Source organism: Saccostrea cucullata, unplaced genomic scaffold (assembly GCF_032062105.1).
Source record: "Saccostrea cucullata isolate Sc308-1 unplaced genomic scaffold, CSIRO_AGI_Scuc_v1 ctg862, whole genome shotgun sequence".
Classification (NCBI taxonomy): domain Eukaryota; kingdom Metazoa; phylum Mollusca; class Bivalvia; order Ostreida; family Ostreidae; genus Saccostrea; species Saccostrea cuccullata.
In genome coordinates this window covers 31506-57407 of record NW_026941287.1, presented here as the reverse complement: position 1 = coordinate 57407, position 25902 = coordinate 31506, and the positions used below count along the sequence as shown (strand labels likewise).

At 31.2% G+C, this 25902-nt stretch overlaps 2 protein-coding genes across 2 annotated transcripts; both read right to left on the bottom strand.

Moving 5' to 3' along the window:
• Positions 1–179: 179 nt before the first annotated feature.
• Positions 180–10452, bottom strand: LOC134257571 (unconventional myosin-X-like). Its single transcript, XM_062740172.1, has 11 exons — positions 9962–10452; positions 9647–9789; positions 9257–9307; positions 9018–9084; positions 8630–8685; positions 8367–8516; positions 6913–7042; positions 3866–4108; positions 3569–3700; positions 1986–2082; positions 180–244 (listed from the first exon to the last, which is right to left on the bottom strand). The coding sequence occupies exons 2-11, from the start codon at positions 9718–9720 to the stop codon at positions 180–182; spliced, it is 1065 nt and encodes a 354-aa protein (XP_062596156.1). The 5' UTR covers positions 9721–9789; positions 9962–10452.
• On the bottom strand, positions 9923–24153 carry LOC134257570 (myosin-IIIb-like). Its single transcript, XM_062740171.1, has 11 exons — positions 23992–24153; positions 19681–19746; positions 19268–19495; positions 18671–18785; positions 18103–18256; positions 16582–16690; positions 16317–16428; positions 14973–15041; positions 11900–12023; positions 10620–10857; positions 9923–10132 (listed from the first exon to the last, which is right to left on the bottom strand). The coding sequence occupies exons 1-11, from the start codon at positions 24085–24087 to the stop codon at positions 9923–9925; spliced, it is 1521 nt and encodes a 506-aa protein (XP_062596155.1). The 5' UTR covers positions 24088–24153.
• Between the last annotated feature and the right edge of the window lie 1749 nt (positions 24154–25902).

Below are 25902 nucleotides of genomic sequence, written 5' to 3'. Positions count from 1 at the left end.
TTTGTTTAAAGTTATTTAACTCGAAAAAAATATATTTGTAAGCAAATTATGCCTTTTTACAGCAAATCCGAATGTCGATTTTAAATAAATGGATATAATTTATTATGTTTCCTAGCATTTTAAACTGTAGTAGTAATAAACATAAATTAAAACAAGAGGTACTGTGAGCAATGAGCTCACTAAATGATACCTCCCGCCTCCCATGTGGTAATAACTGATGACAATATCCCTGTTGTGCTGTAGCCTGGAAAACCAAAATATGTGTCTGATCAAAAAGTAAAATAGGTGGTGCACAATGGCCACTCTTTATCAAAGATTCTTTGAAAGTTTCATTAAATTTCATTCTGTGGTATAAGAGATGGGTACCCCAAAGCGTAACAGACGGACGGACGGACGGACGTAGAGCTTGACTGACGACAGACGGACGGACGGACATACTAATTACAGTATACCCTCCCCTTTTCAAGCAGGTGGTATAAAAAAGATGAAATAAAGTACGTATGTATCAATATTGCCAAGAAGCAATACCTCTCCGCTGCTTTGATTAGAATCAGCTGTTGGTTCTGTATGATCTTTCATTTGTTATAACCCCCGCTTGAAAAGCGGGAGGGTATATAGTAATTGGGATGTCGGTCCGTACGTCCGACCGTCTGTTACGCTTTGGGATACCCATCTCTTATCTACAACTCCTCTTATACCACTGAATGAAATTTTATGAAACTTTCAGAGAATCTTTATTACATATTGCTATTGTGCACCTCCTATTTTACTTTTAATCCGACACATATTTTGGGTTTCCCATAGCAAAACATGGACACTGCCATTTATACACATATGGGAGGCGGGGGTATCATTTAGTGAGCCCATTGCTCACAGTACCTCTAGTGTTTCTTCTATGTCTTGATACTGACAAAATAAAATGCATCTATTGCCATACAATGTTTATATTGGTTACTATTCCCCATTGGTAGTGATAGAGGTAAGTCACAATGATCCTTTTTGCTCATCGAATTAAGGTCCTGCATGTTATTGTGATTGTTATGAAATTCTAAATAAAAGTAACCATCTCCAAGACTTGTCCTACTGATTGATTGTATACTGTTTAACGTCCCTCTCCAGAATATTTCACTGATATGGAGACGTCTGCATTGCCGGTGAAGGGCTGCAAATTTAGGCCTATGCTCGGCACTTACGGCCTTTGAGCAGGGAGGGATCTTTATCGTGCCACACCTGCTGTGACATGGGGCCTCGGTTTATACGGTCTCATCCGAAGGACCGCCCCATTTAGTCGCCTTTGACATTAAGCATGGGGATACTGAGGACCTATTCTAACTCGGATCCCCACGGGGCCAGATTTTTTCTAGGAGGTCACACTGAAATTTATACTTTAATTACCATTCACTTAGAGAAAAAAAGTAAGCTTATATTTTTGATTGGTCCTGGCATCGTTAAGACGAAAAACACTTTGAATTTTACTTTTGTTGCATGGAAGTCCTACTTTGTAAATTATGTTTTTGGGTGTGAAAGGTTTTATTGATATCAGATATTCAGTAGGTTAAATTAATCGTGAACAAGGTAAATAAAAATAGGGTTTAGGTGCCTTGGAGAAGTAAGAATCCCCTTTTGACCTTCACAACTGCTATGAACCCTTTGTATTGATTAGGAACAGAGGATGTTCCATAGACAAAACAAAGCAATGAACTTACAGTCGGCATGCAACGTCATACAAATACGACCTTACGACAGGTTGCACTGCACATTAAATATGTAATTAAAGATATGTTTGTTATGAGTTATCGAACTCGAAAAAAATATTCTAATTTTGTAAGCAAATGATGCAGTTTGTCAGCATTTCGATTGTCGATCTCTTGTAAATAGATATTCTTAATTAAGTTTCTTTGCATTTTAAACTGTTGTAGTAATAAACTGACACATTCATTGTAAATAAAAAGAGGAAACAAAGTACATATATATATCAATATTGCCAGGAAGCAATACCTCTTCGCTGTTTTGATTATTATCAGCTGTTGGTTCTGTATCTTCTTCTATCGCTTCCAGTTGTATTTCCTCATTGCCCTGAGACTGACAAAATAAAATGCATCCGTTGACATACAAATCTTATACTGGTTACCATTTTCTAAGTGATTATCCTCAAGACGTATAATATAATGATATTTTTTGGACATAGAATCAAGGTCCAAGATTTTCATTAATTAAAATTTGAATACACAGTATCACGTGGTTTGATCTTTTCTACATAGAGACTTATATCATGCATTTCATAGTGAATGCTATAAAATTAAAGAAAAAGGTTTTCCTAAACTATCTCCCGGACCTGTCTTAGGAGGTCACGCTTAGATTATTTACCATTCAATTAGACAAAATTGTAACATCATCTGTTTAATTGGTCCTGATATCTCTTTGAAAAATTACAGTTTTTTGTCTTTTTTACTTTTGTTGCATGTTATATGTAGTCCTTTATTGTGATCTGGCCGGTTATGATCTTATCAAACTTTTTTGTAACCTTATGCTTTTGTGTGTGAAAGGTTTGATCAATCTCGGATATTTTGTAAATAAACCAATCATGAACAAGGCAAAACAACAGATGGGTGTTAAGGTACCTTGGGGAATTAAGAATGCCCTGTTTACATTCACTTCCTCTGTGAACCCATTGCATTGATTAGGTGTATGGAATGTTCCATAGAAAAAACAAAGCAATGAAATCTCAGGCAATTTACGACCCAATGGAAGGTTATATTTAAAAACAAGGTCATAACGACCATATATAGAATTTGTGTGAAACTGACTTTAATTGTCACTTGTACATGGTTTGGGTTACCCCCGGCTCAAGATAATCTAGACATAAGTTACGTTCAAAATTATCAAATCACTTGCAGACCTCTTTGATTTATCTGAGTAGAGCTTAGCATTGTGGTTTAATATAAACCAGGTAAAGGGCAGGTTTAAAGGAAGGTTTATAAATGATGGCGTATTATTTTGATGAGATAGACCAAATTTATTAAGTGGAAAGATTTATCAGGCGAGAAAAAGTGGTTAGAGACAGGACAAATCCTTTTTTGAATGATTCAGAAAAATTTATTGACAGATTTCGCTTTAGAAAGGAATGTGTAATTGAATTATTACATGAAATTGGGGAACAGCTGGAGCCAAACAAACGAAGGTTTATCCATATCACCACTTGACCAACTACTAATAGTTTTACAGTTTTAAGTAACTTTGTAGAAATCCTTGTCTAGATGCAATCACCCGTTAATAATTTTGGAAAAAGAATAATTTGGCGTTGGACCTTAATAAAAAGTCAATTGCTTCTCTATCTTGGACTGAATATTTGTTCAATGTTTTTTATTTTATTTAAATTCCAAAAATAACATGGGAATGAATTTTGTTTACATTTTATATATTTGCAATAATTTATGAGATACACCTGTAGACAGTAGGATCAGAAATAATATGCATGTACATGTATTTAAGAAATAATAAATGTGTTTATCTTGTATATGAGCATACTCTTTGTTGGGGAAAAATGCATCGAGTCTTGTGCATGTACCTTTTGTCTGTCTTTACTACGTACACGTTCAGAATTGGATGAAGACAGCCGAATGCATTCAGCTTCTATATGAATGGGAGTGGAGAGTCCGAGCTTCTCTTTTGGTTTTACTTCTTCGTCTTCCGACTCCCCCTGAAGAACAAGCATTTAGCGTCAAGTGCTACATTAAATATCTGCCTTACGAAACACGGTAATATTTCTTTTACATGTGTATTCTAATAAAAATTCCTATAATATATATCAAACTATCAAACTATGCAAATAAATCTTGCTTGTCAATTTGCTATTGATTCATACAGTTTCTCTCGTTTCTCTGTTTGTGTCTGAATTTTGCTCTGTCTTCATTTCCTCCCTCTCTCTCCTTAACTTCTCTTCTTCTTCGATTTTCGCCCTCTGTTTTCTCTCCTCCATCAATTTCTTTTCCCTTTCCCGTTTTCTTCTCTCCTCCATCAATTTCTTTTCCCTTTCCCGTTTTCTTCGATCTTCTTCCTCTTTCAAAAGCTTCTCGATGAAGTTGCTCAGTTCCTCTTTCATGAACACCTATGATAGTAAACCTTGATCAAATTTTATCACAATGATTTAATATACAATTATAGACTGTTTTGAAGGGAGACATCACCAATTAACAAGATTGAGTAGGGTTGTCATCCGACGGCGTTAGCGCTTGAGGATGACAACCCTACTCAGACCTTATTACTTGTGATGTCTCTTTTCTAAATAGTCCATAATAGCTTTATTATCCTGAAAAATCTAAATTATAAAAAAGAAAATAGTTAAGAAGAAGAATATAAAGTAGAAAATAGTAATCAAACCTCTTTTTACACTACTTTTATTCCATACTTTCAAAATATGTCAACAGACAACTTTGACGTCATCGTCTAGAGTTAGATTTTTTTGTTTATCGATCCGGTAAGTTTAGCAAATACATGTATAAATAAGAGTTATCTCGCTTAAACCTCTGTAATTTAATTTCAAGGACAAAAACACAGTTGTAACAGTGCATGCTTGCTTAAGCTATTTCATTGTCGTTTGAAGGGTGACAACAGTTGTCACCCTGTGCATGAGGGAAACATCACGAATTGTCACACATCACGTGATATGCACTAAAACAATCAGATTTACTGAATCATTCTGAAGGATAATAAAATATTTTATATGCGTGCGAAAAAAAATGAATTCGTAAAGCATAATTTCTACTGAAAAATTTTTGTTACATCTTGTCCAGCATATTCCAAGTTTACGTTAGAATGAATTATTGTGTTTGTTATATATATATAATCGTATCCTGTATGATAAGTTTTAAAGTAAAACATTTATCAATGAATATAAAAAAATGAAGTGCAGTATAAGAATTCAGTAGATAATAGAAATATTTGACGGTTGAATTATTGGAACTTTTGGAACCAAAAGTCATCAATGTCTTAAAAGTCTGCCTTGCAATCAGAGGTTCAGGTCTAAGACTCCCTCAACTAAGAATCAGTCGTACTTGTACTCTCATTTGTCATTTATTTGGTAATAAACACGTACCATAATATAACAACAAGCCTATATCTTTCCTCGATTTACATGTATTACAGGCTTACAAAATGTTATGTGACTCTCTCCAGACTAAACTTTTTTATTTTGAACTTAAGAAGTGATTATTTTTATTCCTTTAAGAATTTTCTTATCACGTCAATAGCTACTGAAAAATTGCACATTTTTCTGGCAATAAATTAAGAACTTGAGAATTGAGAAATTCCCACTGATATTGAAAGTTTCTAGATCGTTATATCAATCTGACGACCATTTTTTTTCCTGGGTTAAAAGATGACAAACCAACGTTCTTTAAAGATGACTTACGCAATTTTGATTAGAAGCAAATTTCTAAGATGAATAAACAACAATCTTTATGCCCGGAGCTATGCATGTATATTTTCGATTTCAAAAATGGATGAACATCATTCTCTATGCATGGAGCTATATATGTTTATTTTCAATTTTTGAAGACCGTCATGAAAGCTCAGTCGGTTGAGCACTTGCTCCGTGATCGCTAATTGTAAGTTCGAATCTCGGCTGCGACTGAATAAGGTCATATAAAATGAGTAGTAATTGTTCTTTTGCAATGCACTCGGCACCTCCAAGTGAAAGTTGCGGGTCCCGAAACTTTAAAAGTCAAGGCTCCGTGTTAGGGTAGAGTTTGACTTGAAAAAAACCTCATTACTCGATGGCCGTGAGTGCTTAGAAGATGCACAATTTTTTTTTTAACTCCTTCATCGGTATATGGAGACTTACATTTAATCAATCTTGATATGAGTTGAACAAATATTCAATTCTTCAAAGTGTAAAAAGATCGTAATTATCTTTTTATGTAAAAAAAAATAATAATAATATCTTTATCCTTATGGGCCAAATTTTGTAGAAAAAAAAACATTTGCACCTATTTAAATTTTTCCCCATGCATTTCTTATTTTTTTTAAAATTATCGTATAAAATTTATGAACTGTATTCAAACACAATTGAAATAATCTGCATGAGATCATTAAAAAGAAATTAAGGATATTCATTCCTAAGCCAGGAATGATAACTCCAAAAAGTTATATTAAAATTAAAATGCATCAAAATGAGGCTGGAAAGTGAAATTTTTTCATGCAACAACTTTCATTTTATTCATCTTTACAAGATTACAAGATTGAAGGTCTTTGGAAGTCTAAGAAAAGATCATAATATTACCATACCAAAGGGGAAAAAATTAATGCCCTCCTTAATGTCTTGCAGTGATATCATAAGCCTTTTACATTATGCATTATAGAACATATGACGGAAAAAGATGACAAAACATACCAAATAAGTAAAAAATTCATGACAATTTTTCTGAATGACTGGATACCTATTCTTTTTTAACCTTAAATATATTAGTTGATCAATTTGCAATTAGAAAATGCATTGCTTGTATTCGAATTCACTTTTTCTGCAAAAAGATTTGACAATTTTCCCTAATTTTAATCTTTAACTTTAAAGAAATACTGTGGATAAATTCTCATAACTTTGTGAATTCAGAGATACTCGAATGAGTATTTTTGATTACTTAATTGCTAATTTTATAAACCTGGAGATCGGACTACCTTAACTTCAAATAATAAAAAAAAATCTTGATTCTAGTTTCTTTTCTTCATTTTTTTTCTAAAATTAGCGTAATTTGATCAGCAATACGTAACTTTGGGAACTTTGTAATTCTGGTCTTTGAGGAATATATATAATAACCACAACTATTGTACTTCGAAATTCAAATAAAATTCGATTATCACAAAGACTTTCTTTTAATAAATTTGGTCAACAAAAGAACATTATACATTGTAATATACCATGTATTTTCCGACTTTGAAGCAACCATTCAATTTCAACTCAGGCTGAGAATTAAGTAAGCCATCTATCATAGCTGCAATGTCATCCCCAGCTTCATTTGTATGGTTTGAAGGCAAGATTATCTTGTACCTAAAACAATTTCGATAAATACGTAATCAGTATTAAGTTCTACAAAGTATATATTCTTATTCATTCAACTTTATTTTCACCTAATTATGTAAGACTGTCTGCACGTGAGAAGACACGATAGGGAAAACCCCTTTTTGGCCCCTGGTTTGGGGTGTCTTTTAAAATGATGAAACATTTTATAAATTGAAACCACTTATCACCTCTCCCACAAAATGCGTATTCCCCTTAGTTATGGGATTTAAGGAGATCACAGAAAGGTAAGATAATATGCCAATTTCCGAATTTTCTCATTAAAATGCAAGTTTTAATCAACTTACAGCATATTTCGTTTTAAAAAAAAAAATAGAAAACAAGCTTGTCTATGTACCAAATTTACATCTTTAATACAGTGGTATCATATGCATCTTGTTTGTAAAAATCTTAGATGGACAAGCTTGTGCTCTATCTTTTAAGAAGCGAAAAGTACCTCAAAGAGCAAAAGCCACTTTGGGCCTTATTTTGCTCTGAGAATTTCTGAAAAAACAAAAACAAAAGCGCTCTGTTAAGGTTGCAAATGCAGTATTAATCACTTGGAGTGTTTGTGACCACGCATCTATCAACCATGACGTATTTTTCCTTCTAGTCAATACATTATGACGTCATATAATGCGTCATTTTCCTCTTATCCTGTAAACTACTTTGAAAATGGCATATATTTGACGTATTTTTTCTCAATATTTCATAAAGAGCACAAGAAGGCATTCAAATATGCATGTTTTCTACAGATCTAAAGAACATCGCAATTTCTCAAAACCTGTTTTCAAATATGGTTTCTCAAAAAGAAATTTTATTGTAGGAAATGAAAGTGCCAAATATCTACTTTATTTTGATATATGAAATGGGAAAGAGGATGATAGTAAATTAATTGATGTAAGTACATGACCATTTTATGCATAAAGTGAACCTAGCTTTAGGAGGTTACACGAGAATTTAGAAAATTCGGGAAAACATTTTAATTCTGCATCCTCATATTCTATCTTCAACAAAAACAAAGATTTGCAATAATTTCATATGGTCTATGAATATTTAATACTTTAATTAAAGAAGATTTCACATGGACATATTATTTGCACTTCTAAGACCTATCGGTAAATTCGGAGGAAAAATGAGTTAAAACCTTAAAGCTGAAAAATATTTATCTCATCTACTCTCACTTATTGATACGTCTTAACATTAATAGAAAATTAATTTGAAAAACAGTTTTCAAAGCGTAGAAAACGTCAATTGTCTTTTCATGTATTTAATAAGATAAACATTTTACGCATGCAGTTTAATAGTAATTAACCTGTCAAAGAAGTCTTTGAATTTCATCCGGACAGGAAATCCATTTTTTCTATATTTCGAAAGCTCATAAATGCCATTGTATTTCAACTGCTTTCCGACAAATGGGGCATCAAAATGGTCCTGCCGAAGTTCTTCGTTTGGTTTTATACATCTGAAATGTTGTTTTCAGGCAATAATATATCATTAGTGAATTAACATACGACAATACTAAAGGGCTTATATTTCAAATATATATTTATTTCTCTTAAAAGACAATTTATTTACCTTACAAAATGTGGTGTCGCCTCTTTCAGTTTTCTATTCAATTCCTTCACCGATTCCTAGATTTAATTCAAAACACATTTTACATGTCACAAAAATTAAATTAAATATTTTCATATTGTTATTCATGATTATGAATGTGTCTTTCCAACCAGTTCTCCTTTAAATAAACAAAAAGATTCTTGTATTATACGGAAAACAAAAATTAATGCAATACTACATGTAAAAATATAAAATAGTTTCATAAATGTAACATGTTGGATTGTGTTTAAGAAATACTCCTAGAAATTCTTTGCAGAGATCATTGTAAAAATGTTTTTATATTAATTTGAAAAAAAAAATCATTTAAACTCTCTGTCAGATAATGTGCTGTACAAGACTCTCAGGATACCCTGTAGTAATTAACGACTGTTTTGTGAGATTTAGGTCCATGGATTCCCTTTTTCCCGATATGATTCCTGAAAAAGAATTAAATATCATTTTATTTATCAAGTTATTTATTAAATTTCTCAGAAATTTGAATTACTCTTGTTCTAATAGATTTTTTTTTTCATCGAACGTTTCAAATTTATACACAATCAATACTGAGAATGAATTATTTCCTTAGATTTCGATACATTCTGTACTCACTGCTTTTCAAACACCATTTCTTTGCTAGAGAATTGTTCCATTGCTAGTGTGCTACAAATCAATCAGAATGTTGCATGTTTGGTTTGAACACAAATACCATTCATTAAAGCAAATTAAAAGCAAAAAGCGTCTTATAATTAATAAGTTAAGGATTTTAATAACGATTTTTTTTAAATGTAGTCACTATACAGCTGTACATTTCAGGTAGATACAGGTACATGTAAATATATTTAAATTATGTTTCATGTTTTTGGCTCTGGTGAGCTATAAAAGCTAATCGATCAAAACAATATCTGTCTCACTATAGAAGAAAAGGCATAATACCGATATGGTAAGATAATGTCTTTGCCAAAAACTTTCATGTATAAAATTTCTAGCATGGAAACTTACACAGAGAATGTGCCAGTGATTGATTTGTCGGCGGAAAACAAGGATCTTATCACTTTTTCACGGCTTTTCTTCATTTTTTCTTCTAGTCCTTCGGTCAGCTTATCTCGATTTTTTTCAAGAATGTTTTCACAGTTATACCAAATCTAAAAGTTTTATGTCTGATTGAATTTGGTTGTGTAAGAAAATAATAGTCATCGTTTTAATAATAATATCAAATTTGAAAAAAAACAATGATTCCAAAAAATGTATAACATATGTGATGTACCAGCAAATGAATTAATTATAATAATTATTAATTATAACTTTATCACCTACCTCGCCTGCAAAGTGTTGAATACTAAATTTAGTTTCTCTGCCTCTCGTAAACTTTAGTATATGATGTTTGTCAAAGTCTTTGGCATTGGATTGCAATTTTTCCACAAATTCTCTATCATCACCAAAGGGGAGTTTTGTAGTGTCATCCAGCGTTGACCATAGTCCCTTTGACTATAAAATATATCATTGTAATATGTTTAAAGTTTTGCAATGTTGCCTTAAATATTCTTCTATGTGTATAGCCCTGCTGTGTGTTACTGCTACCATTTACATTGAGAATCTGGAAACATTGTCTTGGATATTTTTTTTTTCTTAATCCGTTCCTCGTTTTAGCTAAAATTTGTGCTATAAGACAGTTGCTAATCACAACGCATTTCCTTAGTTTATCGATATTTCTTTTCATTATCGTTTAGCCAATGTTAGCTTAAATATCACTCACATTTTCCAGCAATGGGGTATATAATGAGCAACCTTAAAGTTTGTGAATGCCACAAATCTATAAACTCGAGAAGCTTATTCATTTAACTGAATTGTGCGTTCTATCCCAGTGATTTTTACATCTGTTTTTTTTTTTATTCAAACGGGTTATATTTATATCGAATAAAGTTTTTTTTTGTTTTAAATAATAATAATATATGATAAAAATGTAATAACTTGCCCTCATTTCAAAAATATCAACCACGCATGTTTCCCCTTTACTTATATCTCCAATGCCAACATTAATTCCTTCTGATTGATAAATTCGCTGTTCTTCCTCGACGAGAATTCGATTCATAGAAACCTGCAGTTGTTCGTTGACAAAATTAATGCACAATTGTTCGAATTTGTTGTCCTGAAGTTTTTCAAATCCTGGAATATCCAATATTCCGATATCTTTCATCTCATTGTTCCTGTGACTGTAATATAAATTTATATAAAGTAGTGGAAGAACTTTCTGTTCGAACAGACATGGTGTCAGATCGAATTATATATATATATATATATATATATATATATATATATATATATATATATATATATATATATATATATATATATATATATATATATATATATATATATATATAAGCACTAAAAATTACCAACGACACGAACAATAAAAATTGTCAAATTTTTGGGACGCCCTGTCCCTTCCTCAGGACAAAGAAAAAAGTTAAAAAGTCATAAGAACAAAAGGAAAAAAAGAAACAAAAACAACTAGCACTACTACTAAACTACTTAACACTAGATATTTACATGCTTAATTACATGTTGAATTTGGAAATTTTTAAGAACACTAATAAAGAAAGAAATCCGGACCGCTATGAAATGCGTCCGGTCAATCGGGTATTCTCGGGTGAAGTGCGATTTACATAATTGAACGAATTAATTATGCTAATTAATTACGACAATCAGTGTTTCATTTTCTCAAAATGGCGTAACTTTACTTAATAAAGAATAATGAAAGAAAAATCATATCGTATATAAATATATATAATATCTGAGTACAAAGAATAGAAAACAGCGATATAGGAATTAAAAGACGATTCGAAATTAGTTCATAAAGGAGAAGGATTGAACAAGTGTCGAATTAGACAATTTTCACTGTATATGTGTCATGATAATTGAGTAGTTAATGTATACAATTTTTTCCCCTTTTTATGAGCTTGAACTAAGAAAAAAAAGATTTTCAAAAGCAGAATTGTCTCTTTTTTGAAAGACAGGTTTCGATCTGTTAGTACTTTCACGTGATCTAAACATAAATTTGACAAAAAATCATTCTATGTTATACCTTTGAACATTGTTGTTTACTTCTTGTTGGATTTTATCTTCTTTTATTTGTTTTCAATTTATTACTTTTTTATGAAGCATAAAACAGTGCAATCCATCACTAGCTTTAGAGTAAAAGGTTTCTATAATATCGATAGCAATAAAAAATATATGACTTGAAATTCAAACCTTTTTCTGTTTGGGTGCAAGTTGTCGTTAATCTTTTTCACTACCCATCCAAACAACCTATCATATGTATGCTTAACAAGGGCATCTCTATTGACTTCCGCTTCAGTCTGTGTATTATTGCTGCCTAGAAAATAAAAGTTAAAAAAAGGAATTGCAACATAATATGTATTTATATATGTCAGGGGACTACAGTGTACTTAAGTTTGCAAGTTAAATTAATTCCCAGCTAACACAAAAACATTTTAAAAATGTTTTTAAAACATTTTCAAAATGTTGCGAAAACATTTTAAAAAAATGTTTTTATCACGTGATTTTGTATGGTTTTTTAAACGTTTTTTAAACATTTTAGTGAAATATTTCAGCAAAATGTTGTCAGAACATTTTCTTAAAATGTTGCAAAAACATTTTCAATAATGTTTTAATCACATGAATTTGTATGGTTTTTTAAACGTTTTTAAAACATTTTAGTGAAATATTTCAGCAAATGTTTCCGGAACATTTTCTTAAAACGTTATAAAAAACATTTTTCAACAATGTTTTAATCACGTGATTTTGTATGTTTTTTTTAAATGTTTTTAAAACATTTTACAAAATATTTCAACAAATGTTATCATAACATTGTTTTTAAATGTAACAAAAACATTTTCAAAAATGTTTTATTCACGTTTAAATTGTTTGGTTTTTAAAACGTTTTCAAAACATTAAAGTCGAGGTTACAAAAGTATTTTTCCTGAATTTTTACTTTTTCTCATTTAATGATGATATATTTATATTTGAAAAGAAATAAACACAAATTATTATTTATCTTTAAACCTTAAATGCAAACCCATATTCAATATGCACATTTAAGATCCATTCTCGATACAAGTTTTAATTAATTTTTTTTTTCAAATCACCGGGTTTTTAAAGGTTGAAAACGGCGTTTAATCCATTCACTGAATTTTAAAAGAACAGAATCGCAGAAATCCTATGTTCACTGTATAGGTCGAATAGAGCGGCGGATCTATAAGTTAGAATCACATACACTGAAAAGGCTGACAAGGAATTTGCATGCCCCTCGGAAAAAATAGCACAGCCTGTAAACATAAGGAAAATTGTGTTTGTGTCATCGTTCTACATCTATCTTATGTATCTTAAGATGATCAATGAAAATATACAAAAAAATTTAAATAATTACATCACAATTTAAGTTCTTTCCTCATTTGCATTAATAAAAACTTTAAAAGCAAAAAAACAATTACTATGACAATGATATTGTTGAAGAGTAATAGTAATTACGTACACCTTTGCCTTTACCAAAGGCGGGTCTTTTGAATGTGGGAATTTGAAAAAAACGGATGATGCAACCAACACCATGCTGTAAAGAAATTTCATTTTTAAATCAACATATTGTTTGATGATTAACATTTCACAAAGAAACGAATACTTGAATCAAGGATATAATTGTGTTGCCTTAAGAATGAAATATTCAAATCAAATATGCAATATAATTAACCTCGCTTTGTCATTGCTACATACATTTGTACAAAGTTATTGATCATGCACTGGTAGTATAAAAGTCGTTTTTAAATGATCTTTTAAAGCCTATGATAAAGGAATAATTCTTACCCTTCAAAGTTAATATATCCCGAGGTTATTATTGTGGTTTATATAGTGCGAAGTCTTCTCATTCAAATCGGTACGGAGTAAGCGCGCACATCTTCTTTACCAGAATTCAAAATTTGGCCTAGATAAGCAGCAAACCACTATACTCTGTAACGCGCTGCCCAGCAGGAGAATTGCATAATAGGTTATCATGACACTGAAACTGACCAGTGTGCCGATCCCTATCGAATGCCTCAGAGTAAAAATCTGGGAGTGGATAACAGATTTGATGAAGAACATTTTTAAAAAAAAAAGACATTTAAGAGTTTTATTTAATGCTTATGATTTTATATATTTTAATTTTTTTTGTTTGCCTATATATCCTTTCATTTATTGATTTTTTGAGTTGTTTAATTAAAGGACTTTATATAAATTATGTCTGTTTAATCAATTAGCCAAAACTAGAAATCATTATAAAATACCGGAAAAATCTTTCAATTAAACAATTACTACAATTCCTCATTTTAACACTATTCTTTCTATATATTCTTTTTTTTCTTCATAAACTAAATTTTATAGGAAAATCGCAATCATACATTATTTAAATGTTTTAAGAACATTTTGAAAAGAACAGCAGCAATGAAAAATTAAGTCTTTTAAAAAAGAAAACACATTAAATTGAATGTTCTAAGATCATTCTCACAACATATTCTTAAAGTTACTAAATGAATTAAATTGTGCCGCAATTACATAAATGTTTCAGAAACATTTTGAAAATGTTTCCAAAAAAATGTTACAAAAACTTTAATTAAAATGTTTCAATTGTAGTGAAAATAATTATTTTAGTTAATGTTTTAAATAAACATTTTCACTGCCTGGGCCGAAAAATATCCGGAATTGAATGTTTTTAACTAACAGCGATATTAAGAATGTTTTAAAAATATTTTTTAAATGTTCCTTACAAATGTTTCAGAAACGTATATGCAATGTTTCCGATTTACACAAAAAGAATGTTTAATTTCATGTTTTAAGTACGTTTTTAAAACGTTTTATAAGACCTTTAATATTTGGAAGCTATGAATACCCTTAAATAAATTAAGAATGTTTCAAAAACATTATATCAATGTTCCTTCCAAATGTTTCAGAAACGTACTGATGCAATGTTTCAGATTCATGGAAAAGGAATGTTTCATTTCATGTTTTTAGAACGTTTTTAAAACGCAATAAAAAAATCTTTGATATTTGAAAGCTAAACATACCTTTTGAAACATTTTTAAAACGTTTCAAAAATATTTTAGAAAAATGTTCCAAAAGGATTTAATCATAAGCTTCTTGAAAACATTTTAAAAATGTTTTTAAAATGTTTTATTGAGAAGAGGAAATGTTTTAAAAACATTTTTAAAATGTTTAATCTGAAATGTTTCGAAAAAACCTTTTTACAACACCAATAAAATGTTTTGAAAATGTTTTGTGCTACCTGGGAAGTCACCTGCAGGTTTGGATTTTTCAAGCAAGCCATCATTCAGATCTTCAGGTTGCACTTCTAATAGGTCAGCAGCTATAAATAAACATGTGTCCTTATAATATACAGTTTCTTTGTCATATCTAAAACAATCTTATCGATTTACTAAAGTTGTTTATTTTAGGATACAATATACGAAGTTTTTACAACAGGGCTATCCTATACATTTGCACTTTATTCCCTGTGCGAATAATATTGGATTTTTCTTAGCAAAAATGAAGCTATATACTGTTTTGGCATAATATGCTTACGTCACATCAATCCTTTTAACACGTTGTTGGTCTAGATAGGCATTGATAGTATAGAGACAAACTTACAGTGAGCATCATAATGTCAAAGTAATCACTGTTTCACATAGCAATTCTCTTCATTCGAGTTCCATCAATAGTAAATCAAAGTTTCAGAGTTATTACGCGTACTTTTGATATATAGGTTTCACTGTTTCAAACTTATCACTATATTTACAAACATGTATATTATGCTTAATCAGTAAATTGGTCGGAGTATATTTTTGAAATGTTGGGAATTGCTCATTGAGTTTTAATATTTCATGACGTTATCGTGAAAAAGCAAGATGTGTTTGTGAAACACTATGCGGCCGGCGGCAACAAAGTTCAAAAAAGATATTTTAAGCATATAGGTCAATGTCAAGGTCACAAGGTCATTGACCTTCATATCATTTGATAGTGCTTGATAATAATTGAGTATTCATACCAAAGATGTTCTCTATCTCTCATGGCTCAAAAGTTATGGTTAAGATTCAAAAAAGCTATTTTTAGTATATATGTCAAAGTCAAGGTCAAAACGTCATTGAAAAAGGTTCATGAGTGAAGTAAGCATACCAAATATGAAGTCTCTTATCTTTAATGGTTTAAAGGTTTGAAGACAAAAAGCTATTTTTAGCATATAGGTCACAGTCAAGGTCACAAGGTCATTGAAATTGGTATCATTTGAAAGAACTTAATTAGTAGAGTATGCATAATAAATATGAAGTCTCTATCTTTCATGGTTCAAAGGTAACAGCGAAGGTTAAAGTTTGTCGGAAAAAAGCTATCTTTAGCATATAGGTCACAGGCAAGGTCACAAGGTCATTGGTCTTGGTGTCATTTGAAGAAACTTTATTAGTAGAGTATGTATACCAAATATGAAGTTTGTATCTTTCATGATTTAAAAGTTATGGCCAGGGTTAAAGTTTGCCGACAAACAGACAGACAGGACAAAACAATACACGCCCCGAGTCTATCGATCAGGGCGCATAAATATGCTGAGAGCTTAAAATCACACTGATATGACAGTGAAAACGTAGTTAACCTTGTTTTAGGTATTCCTTATCCTTTATCTTAACACTACCCTTCACTACATCAAATTTGATTTCACTCAAATGTAAAATGGCCGCTAGCATCTTCTTCATTATCCTTTGTTCCTAAAGATTAAAATATGATAATGTTTGTCAAACAAAAGGACAATTTACTGTAAATACTTCATATTCACTGGATAACTAAATCCGCAATTTACAATCAGTGATAACTTTTTGCAAAGAGAATTAAACTTCTGCAAAGAGTTTAAAATGTCTTACATCTTCTTTCATTCCTATTTGTGTTAAAATTTGTCGAATGGATTCATATCTCCTGCGATATTCCTCCTTCACTTCACTTTTTAAGTTTTCAGCACTCCCTTTTAGTATCCTATTATCAATAATATATTAGAATTAAAGAAAACTTGAAAGATATTCAAACAACATGTATGTATAAGTAGTCATCATGTATGATACTCAGTATTTGAAAGAATAATGAACCCTGAAAGAACAAACAGTCGTTTAGACTCAAAATTCTATTCAAAAAAACACAAATCATAAGTTGAGCAAACATGGACCTCTAAAACATCAGGGGTGGGATCAAGTGCAATGAACGAGAGAGCAAATCTGCTGCTCCTTTGCATGATCATAATAAACAGAAGACATCCGTGAGAATCTCAGTGTGAATATTGGCCTAGCAATAAGTAAGCAAATTGTCAGTCAGCATTCGATTAAATCATAGATTGTAGTTGCTGATAAACTCACAGTATCGACCATAAAACTTTTGAAATAATTACTTTATATGACAATTGATATTCTTGTTCCATCAACTTAAATGTCAATAACTTGTCTCGTTTTAGAAATAATTCGTATGCTTTTGAGTATCGAATCATCTGAGACAATAAGAGGAGACTGTAACATGATTAAAGAAAGTTAACGATTCAAACGTTAAAGTCGGCACATTTATCATACAGCTTGTCTTTTGGTTACCATTCTCATTTTTTTTTCGGGAAAATTTGGTTCTATAAAACAAATGTGTCCGACTCTGCCTTTTTCTCTCAAACTCACTGGGATATATTGCGTTCAAGGATGAGTAGAAGTGTCTATTATTGACTGTTAATGGGTTGATGACATATTAAAATGTTGAAAGCCAGAAGAAGTTTTTATTTTCTTCTCGTACACAAGATTTTGAATAAATCGTTTACTATGAAAAAAGGCGCAAATTAGAACCATGAGAAATCGGAAAGGTTTCTGGTATCAAATATTATTAATGGGTGATAATCAATCAGTAAAATATATATTAATTTAAAAATACAATTTCAAATCAATTAATTAATCAACTAAAAACACACGAAATGACTCTGAGAACATTTTTGGAAATGTTTTGTAATTCATGGATGACACACTGCTACATAGCTTTGCTATCCCGAAACATTTATATATTCTACTTTTTTACACTTCTTAAGGTCAGAAGACAAGTTCCTCAAGGATATTTTTTTCCCAAGAATTTGTCACTGTAGTCTGGGTACTAAAACAAGTTTCAAAAAATTGAAGTATATACCTTACGAGGGACTTGGGCAAGACTCCAGAGAGTAATATTTCTTATATAATCCTTATGGGCAATTTTCCAAAAGTCCTAAATCATAATGATTGGTGTACATACATTTAAAAACATATTGAAAACAGAGTAAAAATTACAAGAGAATGACAATAATGAGATTCAAAACATATATTAGAGGAACATGTCGTCAGACCTTAAATGCAGCAAACAGTAAAATGTTAATTTTAACGTTATTGACATACTCGTAGGTTTCCTGTCTCTGTAGATAAAGGTCTCGTTTCTCTTTTTCGGACAATCCTGCAAACATGGCGTAAAAGATGTGGAAGTTTCCTTCATGGCAATTTGGAATCCTGGCCACAACTCGACATTTTTCAAGCATGTAGTCCCGAACAATTGCTAATGTTGAACGAAAAATAATTCATATCGTTTGAAATAATTAAAATGAAAACCTTTTCACATACACTTAGAGTTAACATTTTGAATGTTTTGTTTTTAGAATTTTCTCTAAAAAATATTATAATGAAAATCTTTTCAGTCTACTAAACTGTGAAAATTACTTGATATACCTTATTTTATACAAAATATAAAATTATTTTAAATATTATTTCAAAAAGAAAAACAAGAATGAAAGCACAAAAACATTTGTAAACAAAAACAAAAAAAGGAAAAAGATTCAAACCAACAAACAGAAAAGGGAGAAAACATGTTTAAAAATATTAATAAAAATATAAATCAGAAATTCAGATATGAACAAAAAAAATTGGAAAAAGAAAATTAAAATTAACGAAATATTGTTATTTGTCTCTCTACCTCCTATCACTTGCCCGTCTTCACCAAAGCTCAATTGTAAAAATTTGGCAAATCTGCTCGAATTGTGGTTCATTTTAGTTCTGGCGTTTCCAAAAGTCTCAAGTATGGTGTTTATCTGTAAACATTGAAATTTTCATTAACTGAAAGCGAATGAGAACATTGTTTTCCCAAACAAACATATTTTAATACTATACATAATTAATTGTGCTAGAATCTTTCTCTCTCTCTCTCTCTCTCTCTCTCTCTCTCCAAATAATTATTTGCTTCACTGAAAGAAAAACCTAGTGAATATAGCTAGTGTGCCTCGTAAAGCGTTTGTCATGATAAGTAATCTTTTCGTTTACTGGCAAAGATAGTGAGTTTTGAAGCGGGTGTCGTATAGATACTTACATACATAGTGAAAGTTACTTATCAATTCTAGATTTACTAATCTGATCTAGTAAATATACCCAATGCCTAGTAAAACTGCTTTTTAGGTAGTGATTGTATGGACAATGAACTTACTAGTCTTCTTTAGTGACTTTAACTAGCTTTTTTTTTTTTACAGTGTATGCTTTTATTACGTGTAATAGTTTACTGTTTTTCTTTCAGATATACCTTTACAATTCTTTCATTCAGGTTCTTTGTTCCATGACCAACCATGTACATTAGGTGCTCAACCATGTACTTCGCACTCTCCGTCTTCCCCGCGCCTGATTCGCCACAAACCAGTATAATCTGGTTTCCACCTGCCTGAAGCATGCGTCGATATGCTCTTGTGGCAATGTCGAACACATGTGGAGGAGGTTTCGCTTCGAAATTTCCCCAGTCATATTGCTTCTTGGTCTTTATATAATATTCATATATTATTTCAATTAGAAAGTAAATTATAGACTTGTTATGGTATTCATAATCAATTAAAGGTTTTTTCCAAAAAGAAATTTAATAGTATTTTAATTTTGATTTGAGAGATATAATGTACCATCATTCATTTTTTATTTGTGCGCAAAATAATTACAATTGTAGCTTACACTTTCTGTGTATATTGTAAGTTCTTTGCAAGGATTTACTGCAAGAAGAATTTCTCCAACGTTCGTCTAAAAATACAACAAATACTATTAAATACAGAATATGACAAAAGTAAGACAGGGTTCATTAAAACGGACGGTGCTGTCAATCATTTTAAAGGGACACAGGTCCAAAAATTGAATAGGGTATAGACTATGTCTTACATAATCGGACAAGGAAGTGGTTTCAAATTTCCGTGTGTATTTTCCCAAATAACATGAAAATGATTGCAATACGATACGTTCGTTTGATCTTTATCTCAGCGAGAAAATATCTAAGAGAATAAACATGCCGTATTTGATTACACTGCGTTATCTGCTTTGTTCATACACCACATGATGGAATTTTCCTTTGAAAGGCTTCTTATTTCTTAAATAAATATATATGCGTTGTCATTTTGTAAAGGACGGTTTGTAGATTTTGTTACATATTCTTTAAGATATTCTGTGTACGAAATGGCAACAAGATAACAAGATATCAAATTATATTGAATCAATGGGGGAAAAACTGCATCATACAAAATTTTTTTTTTCCATTTCAGTGAGCAGAGTGTTTAAATTTCAATGGCTAATTCTTGCACTTTTCATGTAAATTTATTTGTCCCACCCCCTCCTCTTTGCCCTTGAAAACCTTGTAAATTTCGCTATACAGTAATGACAAGTGATAAATGTTCAATAACATTAAAGATATTGAAATTCTATAGTTATGAATATTTTCAAAATAAATGTAATCGTCGAAAATGAGTGTGATACGAAATATTGAAGGTAACATTCAAATTGAGTGTCAATGCGTACCCCAACACTACATGTTCACCACCCCACCCCCTTATTTTCACTTTGACATTTACCTGTTGTTTTAGATAGGGGAAAAGGCCCAATGTGACACACATGTCTTTAAATTATGAATGCATATTAACTGTACTGCATGTGGTGTAGAAGGGCTTTTGGGTGAAAGATGTAATTAAAATAATAAAATTATTGAACTTTTTAAGTAGTTTTACATACCTTGCTAATTTTTAAACAATTATTGCTGTTTTTTGAGGTCAATACAATGATTTAGCCATCTAAGGAGTACAATATTAACCGAGCCCGGTAGGATCTTTATACTTTGAATTGAAATATAAATAAAACTAGAAACTCTTGTTGCTACAGCAACAAAGAAGGTCTTCCGTTCTCCTCTATTTATGTGTATGTATGAATTTTTATCTATGTTTAAAAAAGGAAGATTCTCGATGTTACTTTAGATAATTATAGGCTTAATAACATTTACAAAAAATCATTTTCAATTTTTATATCACTTCCTGTGATGACTGGAAGTGACGGCAGATGGATTTTACGCTATATCTGTTGCCTAATCTTAATGATTTGTTATTCATATAAGTTTTGTGTCTTGATCTAGTACAGTTTAATTTAAGAGGTCTCGTCATATTAACATCTCATTTTAAGGGCAAGAAATCACGTGACCGGAAGTAATTTTTCAAAAGATATTTGAGGTTACTCTAGACATTTCAGTCTGAATGACATGTCCTAGGACCATTTCAAATACTCTTTTTATAAAAGATTCTCTCTCATGACCGGAAGTTGTCGATTTTGTTTCCAGTGGGACTGATATATTTCAAAATTACAAATAAGATGCTATAATGTATTACTAAGAAAGATTCTATAAAGAAATATTGATTTTTTTTTATTTATTTGATCACTTCCTGTGACAACCGGAAGTGACAGCCGCACGGACGATGTTAACACAAATGGATTTGCTTTCTTATCAAGCTCTACCATTCCTATAAGTTTGGTGTCTTAATCTTTTACCGCTTTCAGGATCTAGCTATGATAACGTCTCATTTTGAGGACAGAAAATCACGCGACCGGAAGTGAATTTTAAAATGATATTTGAAATATCTGTAGACATATGTTGTCTGAGTTACATAACCAAAAATCATTAACAATTTCTTTATCTACAAAAAGTATATATATATATGGGAGAAAAAATAATCAAATTATGTAGTTTTTCTCTTATAACCGGAAGTTGTCGTTTTTGTTTCCGGTGGGACTGATATATTTCAAAACTACAAATAAGATTCTATAATCTGATGTAAAAAAAGTTTCAAAAAAGAAAAGTTGAAATTTTCGATTTTTTTATCACTTCCGGTGACGACCGGAAGTGACGGCAGACGATCTTTTCATAAATGATTTATCCTACTCATCACGATTTACCACTTGATTAAGTTTGGTGTCTTAAACTCTTACCGTTTACGAGATCTACATTGTAGCTATTATAACTTCTTATTTTGAGGACAGGAAATCACGCAACCGGAAGTGAATTTTACAAAGATTTTTGACGTTACTGTAGACAGTTGCAGTCTGAATAACATTTCAAAAAATCATTACAAATACTTTATCTATAAAAAATATTTGAAAGAAAAAAAACTGAAAATATGCAGTTTTTCTCTCATAACCGGAAGTTGTCGTTTTTGTTTACGGTGGGACTGATATATTTAGAAACTACAAATAAGATGTTGTTACCTGATGCAAAAAAAGTTTCATAAAAGAAAAGTTGAAATTTCTGATTTCTTTGATCACTTCCTGTGACGACCGGAAGTGAAGGCGGATGATGTTAACCCAAATGGGCTTGCCTACTAATCAAGATCTATTATTTCTCTAAGTTTGGTGTCTTCATCTTTTACCGTTTCTGAGATAAGACTCAGACAAAATTATTTTGAAAAAAGCGGAAATCGGACATAACTGACGACCGGAAGTTAATTTTGAAAAAATTAAAAAAAAAACGCCTGGGCGTATTTTCATTTTCTATCATCCCTGAAAATTTCAAGAAAATCCGTCCAGCCATCTCTGAGAAATCCGATTTACAGGAAAAAGGAAAAAAAATAATAAAAAGAAAAAAACAGTAGAATCACAATAAGGTCTTCCGTCTGAAACGAAAGACCTTAACTAACCAGTCGTATCAATTTGGAATGTAATTTTGCATGGCAGTTTTAGTTGCCATGAAAAAAATATAATCATTCATAGGATGGATTTTCAAAGGAATGAGTATAATCAGGGAAAAATGACAGCCAAAAAGTAAAAATTGTTCTTCAGTATAGGTGTTGGAGGGGATCTCTGCAACCCCTCTTACCGCCCTTATCCGAAAATATATAATTCGTTAAAGTTTTGTTCACATAAAAAAGTCAAATTCGTTAAAATAGCATTCAAAACAATTTGTATCAATTTGGAATTTCCCGATCTTTTTTTAGATCAATGTAGAAAGAATTAATCCTTGTGTTCACCTAGAATGTCACATGCAGCCGGTGCATGTCAATACAAAATAATATTTTTCTAACATAGTTGGATCTCAGGAATCAGAGAGATGGAAATTATTCAATCATATAATAAATGGATTTATATACATGAATGGGGCTATATTATAATTATATATAATAAAGTAATCCTTGAAAAAATCAACTAGTACCAGATTTTAATAGCAGAGAAAGTAATGCGCTAGATAGAATAATTAAAGTTGAATACCTTGGGTAAAATATAAAAAAAAATATTTATGTCAAAGGAGGGTCAAGCAAAATTTATTTGATGCTAGTAGATTTGCGCGTCAAAAACACGTATTTGGGGTTTTCAATAGCAAAACATTGACACTGCCATTTTTCAATAATATTAAAGGGTACTCATCTTTTATCTGCAACTGCTCCTATACAACTGAATGAATCTTTCTTTTAAAATACCATCGTGCATCTCTTTTTTTTTTACTTTTTGACTTGGCACTTATTTCGGGTTAGAAGAGCAAAACAAGGACTCTGTAATTATAATCATATTGGAGGCGGGGTTATCATCTAGTGAGCTCAGTGCTTACAGTACTTCTAGTTATTCCCAATAGTCGTTAATACTTGAAGGTTAGGTCGTTAGGAGTATTTCAACAACAAAATCCGGCGGATCGGTTGAATTTTCACTTAAACGTAAAAACAACGATTTTATTACTGATTTTTTTTTCTAATTATATGATGTCATCATTAAGTTAGGACCGGATAAAACAAGATTCCGTGTCGCAGTAGGTGCTGTCATGAAAAATATTTCTCTGTGTTTTAATTTCAATATACGTCTAAATCAGCAGCCCATCACTGGCAAGTGGTAGCGTCTCCAAAGGAGTGAAAATAAATCCTCGAAAGGGACAATAAATATCATAAAAACAAACTCAGCAAAACGGGTCAGTGTAAATATAAAGTTATGAAACATAAACCGGAAGGTACACTAATATAATGACCGAGTACTTACATATATTCTGTCTTCTTTATATCTGGTCTTAACAACTTTAGTTACGTTGTCCTCAGAAAAGTCAGCTAACTGTGAAAGGTCATCCGGACATTCCATATTGGACAGTTAATATCTGATTAGCTATCCACTGATAATCTTATTTCACTGCTTACATGTGACTCTCCACATGTTTGCAAGCAAATGCAAATAAGCATCGGGTACACTTGTTTAAAAGCCAAGTTTCGACATTTAAACACCATTGTGCATTTTCTGAGTAAAGAATGGGGAACATATTTCAGGCATAATATCAAAATAGGGTTTTGAAGATCTTTATTTCATGTTAACGACACTAGCCTTTGAGTGTGCGTTTTTAATGAATAGCTTATAATTAACGTATATTTCTTGGAACCGTTTTCAGTTTTTCGTAGAAAACATTCTTTTCTGAGAACCGATTTCTTTGTTCTTTGAAAAATACACATTAATTTAATGATCATGCACATGCGCGCACACACAATGCTTTAAACGACAGTATACTTAAGTCTTTTGATGTTCATGCAGAATTAAGAACTTATAAATGTAAAGACATACTGAAGCAGATCTTTTTACCCTTGACCTTGATACTTAGGTCAAGGTCACTAGTAACCTGAATAAAATGTTGATATTAGCTATTTACCAAAATGACTTTGACCTATGAACTTGAAATCGACCTTAACCTTTGACCTTAACCTTTGACCTTAACCCAAGGGTAGAAAGACCCCCCCCCCTGACACAAAGTAGAGAATCGCTGTAAAGCTAAAATTACACCTCGGACCCACATTACATTTCAAGGAAACTGCAGAAAAGAGCTCGAGGAAAGAGTATTAAAATATTTGATGTGAGTTTCCAAAGAATATAGAAATTATCAATTTAATTAATTACAAATCCTGTCGTGTTTGAAATTAAAGTACAGATGAACAAAGTTTGTATATAAGCCTTCTATTTTTACATGTATTTATTCGGATGTCGTTAATAGCATTCAATTCTACTGATTTGAAACAATATATTAATACCAAGTATCCTTTGTTTATTTAACCTTTGAAATTTAATTTATTTTTTTTTAGAATTACGCAATCCTCAGAAATTCAAAATCAATATACATGTACGCTCCTTCGTAAAAAAAATATCAGGTATTAAGAAGGTCTTAAAGAATATTGGTCACATTAGCTGATACAAATGTCTTTATAAATATCTATTGTAAACCCCAGAAAGTAGCCTCCTATGCATTCAATTTGGAAAAAAATGAATAGTTCCGGTCAAAAACCTTTACATGTATATATTTATTTACATAGTATATAAAATTTACTAGGCACAGGTACCAGAGTTGTCAAAATGACCAGAGAGGAAATATATTTAAAAAAAATCTTAACAGATTAAAGGAAAATCCCTTTTCTATGTATGGAACTAAAATTGACTAAGTTCATTATGATTGGTTAGCCATCGGCGTGATATCCTTAATCGACTTTAACACTGCCTTGTCGTAAAAATAAAACCAACTTTGAGCCCGAGGTTAAAATCAGTAGAGAATTTAAATGTGAATAGGTATTTCAAAAAATGATATATACTTGAAATGTGGTAACTCTATATCTGTATTTTTTCTATTATTCGCAGGATAGAAAGCTTAACCAACATGCCATGATCATCTTGCATATGCATGTACATGTACGTGTGGGCCAATGCAAAACGTTAAACGATATACAGCTGATATCATTGTAACTTTTATATCTTTAAATGAAATCCTTAAATACTTAGTTTATTTATAAAAGGTTTTACAGGAAAAGCTATGGCACGAAAAGGGACATGGGGAGCGTTTGGGGAACATCTGTAACGGTCCCCGTTACAATTAGCCCTAGTTATGTTTGGGAGTAATCAATCACTCTTTCAATCATTCAGATA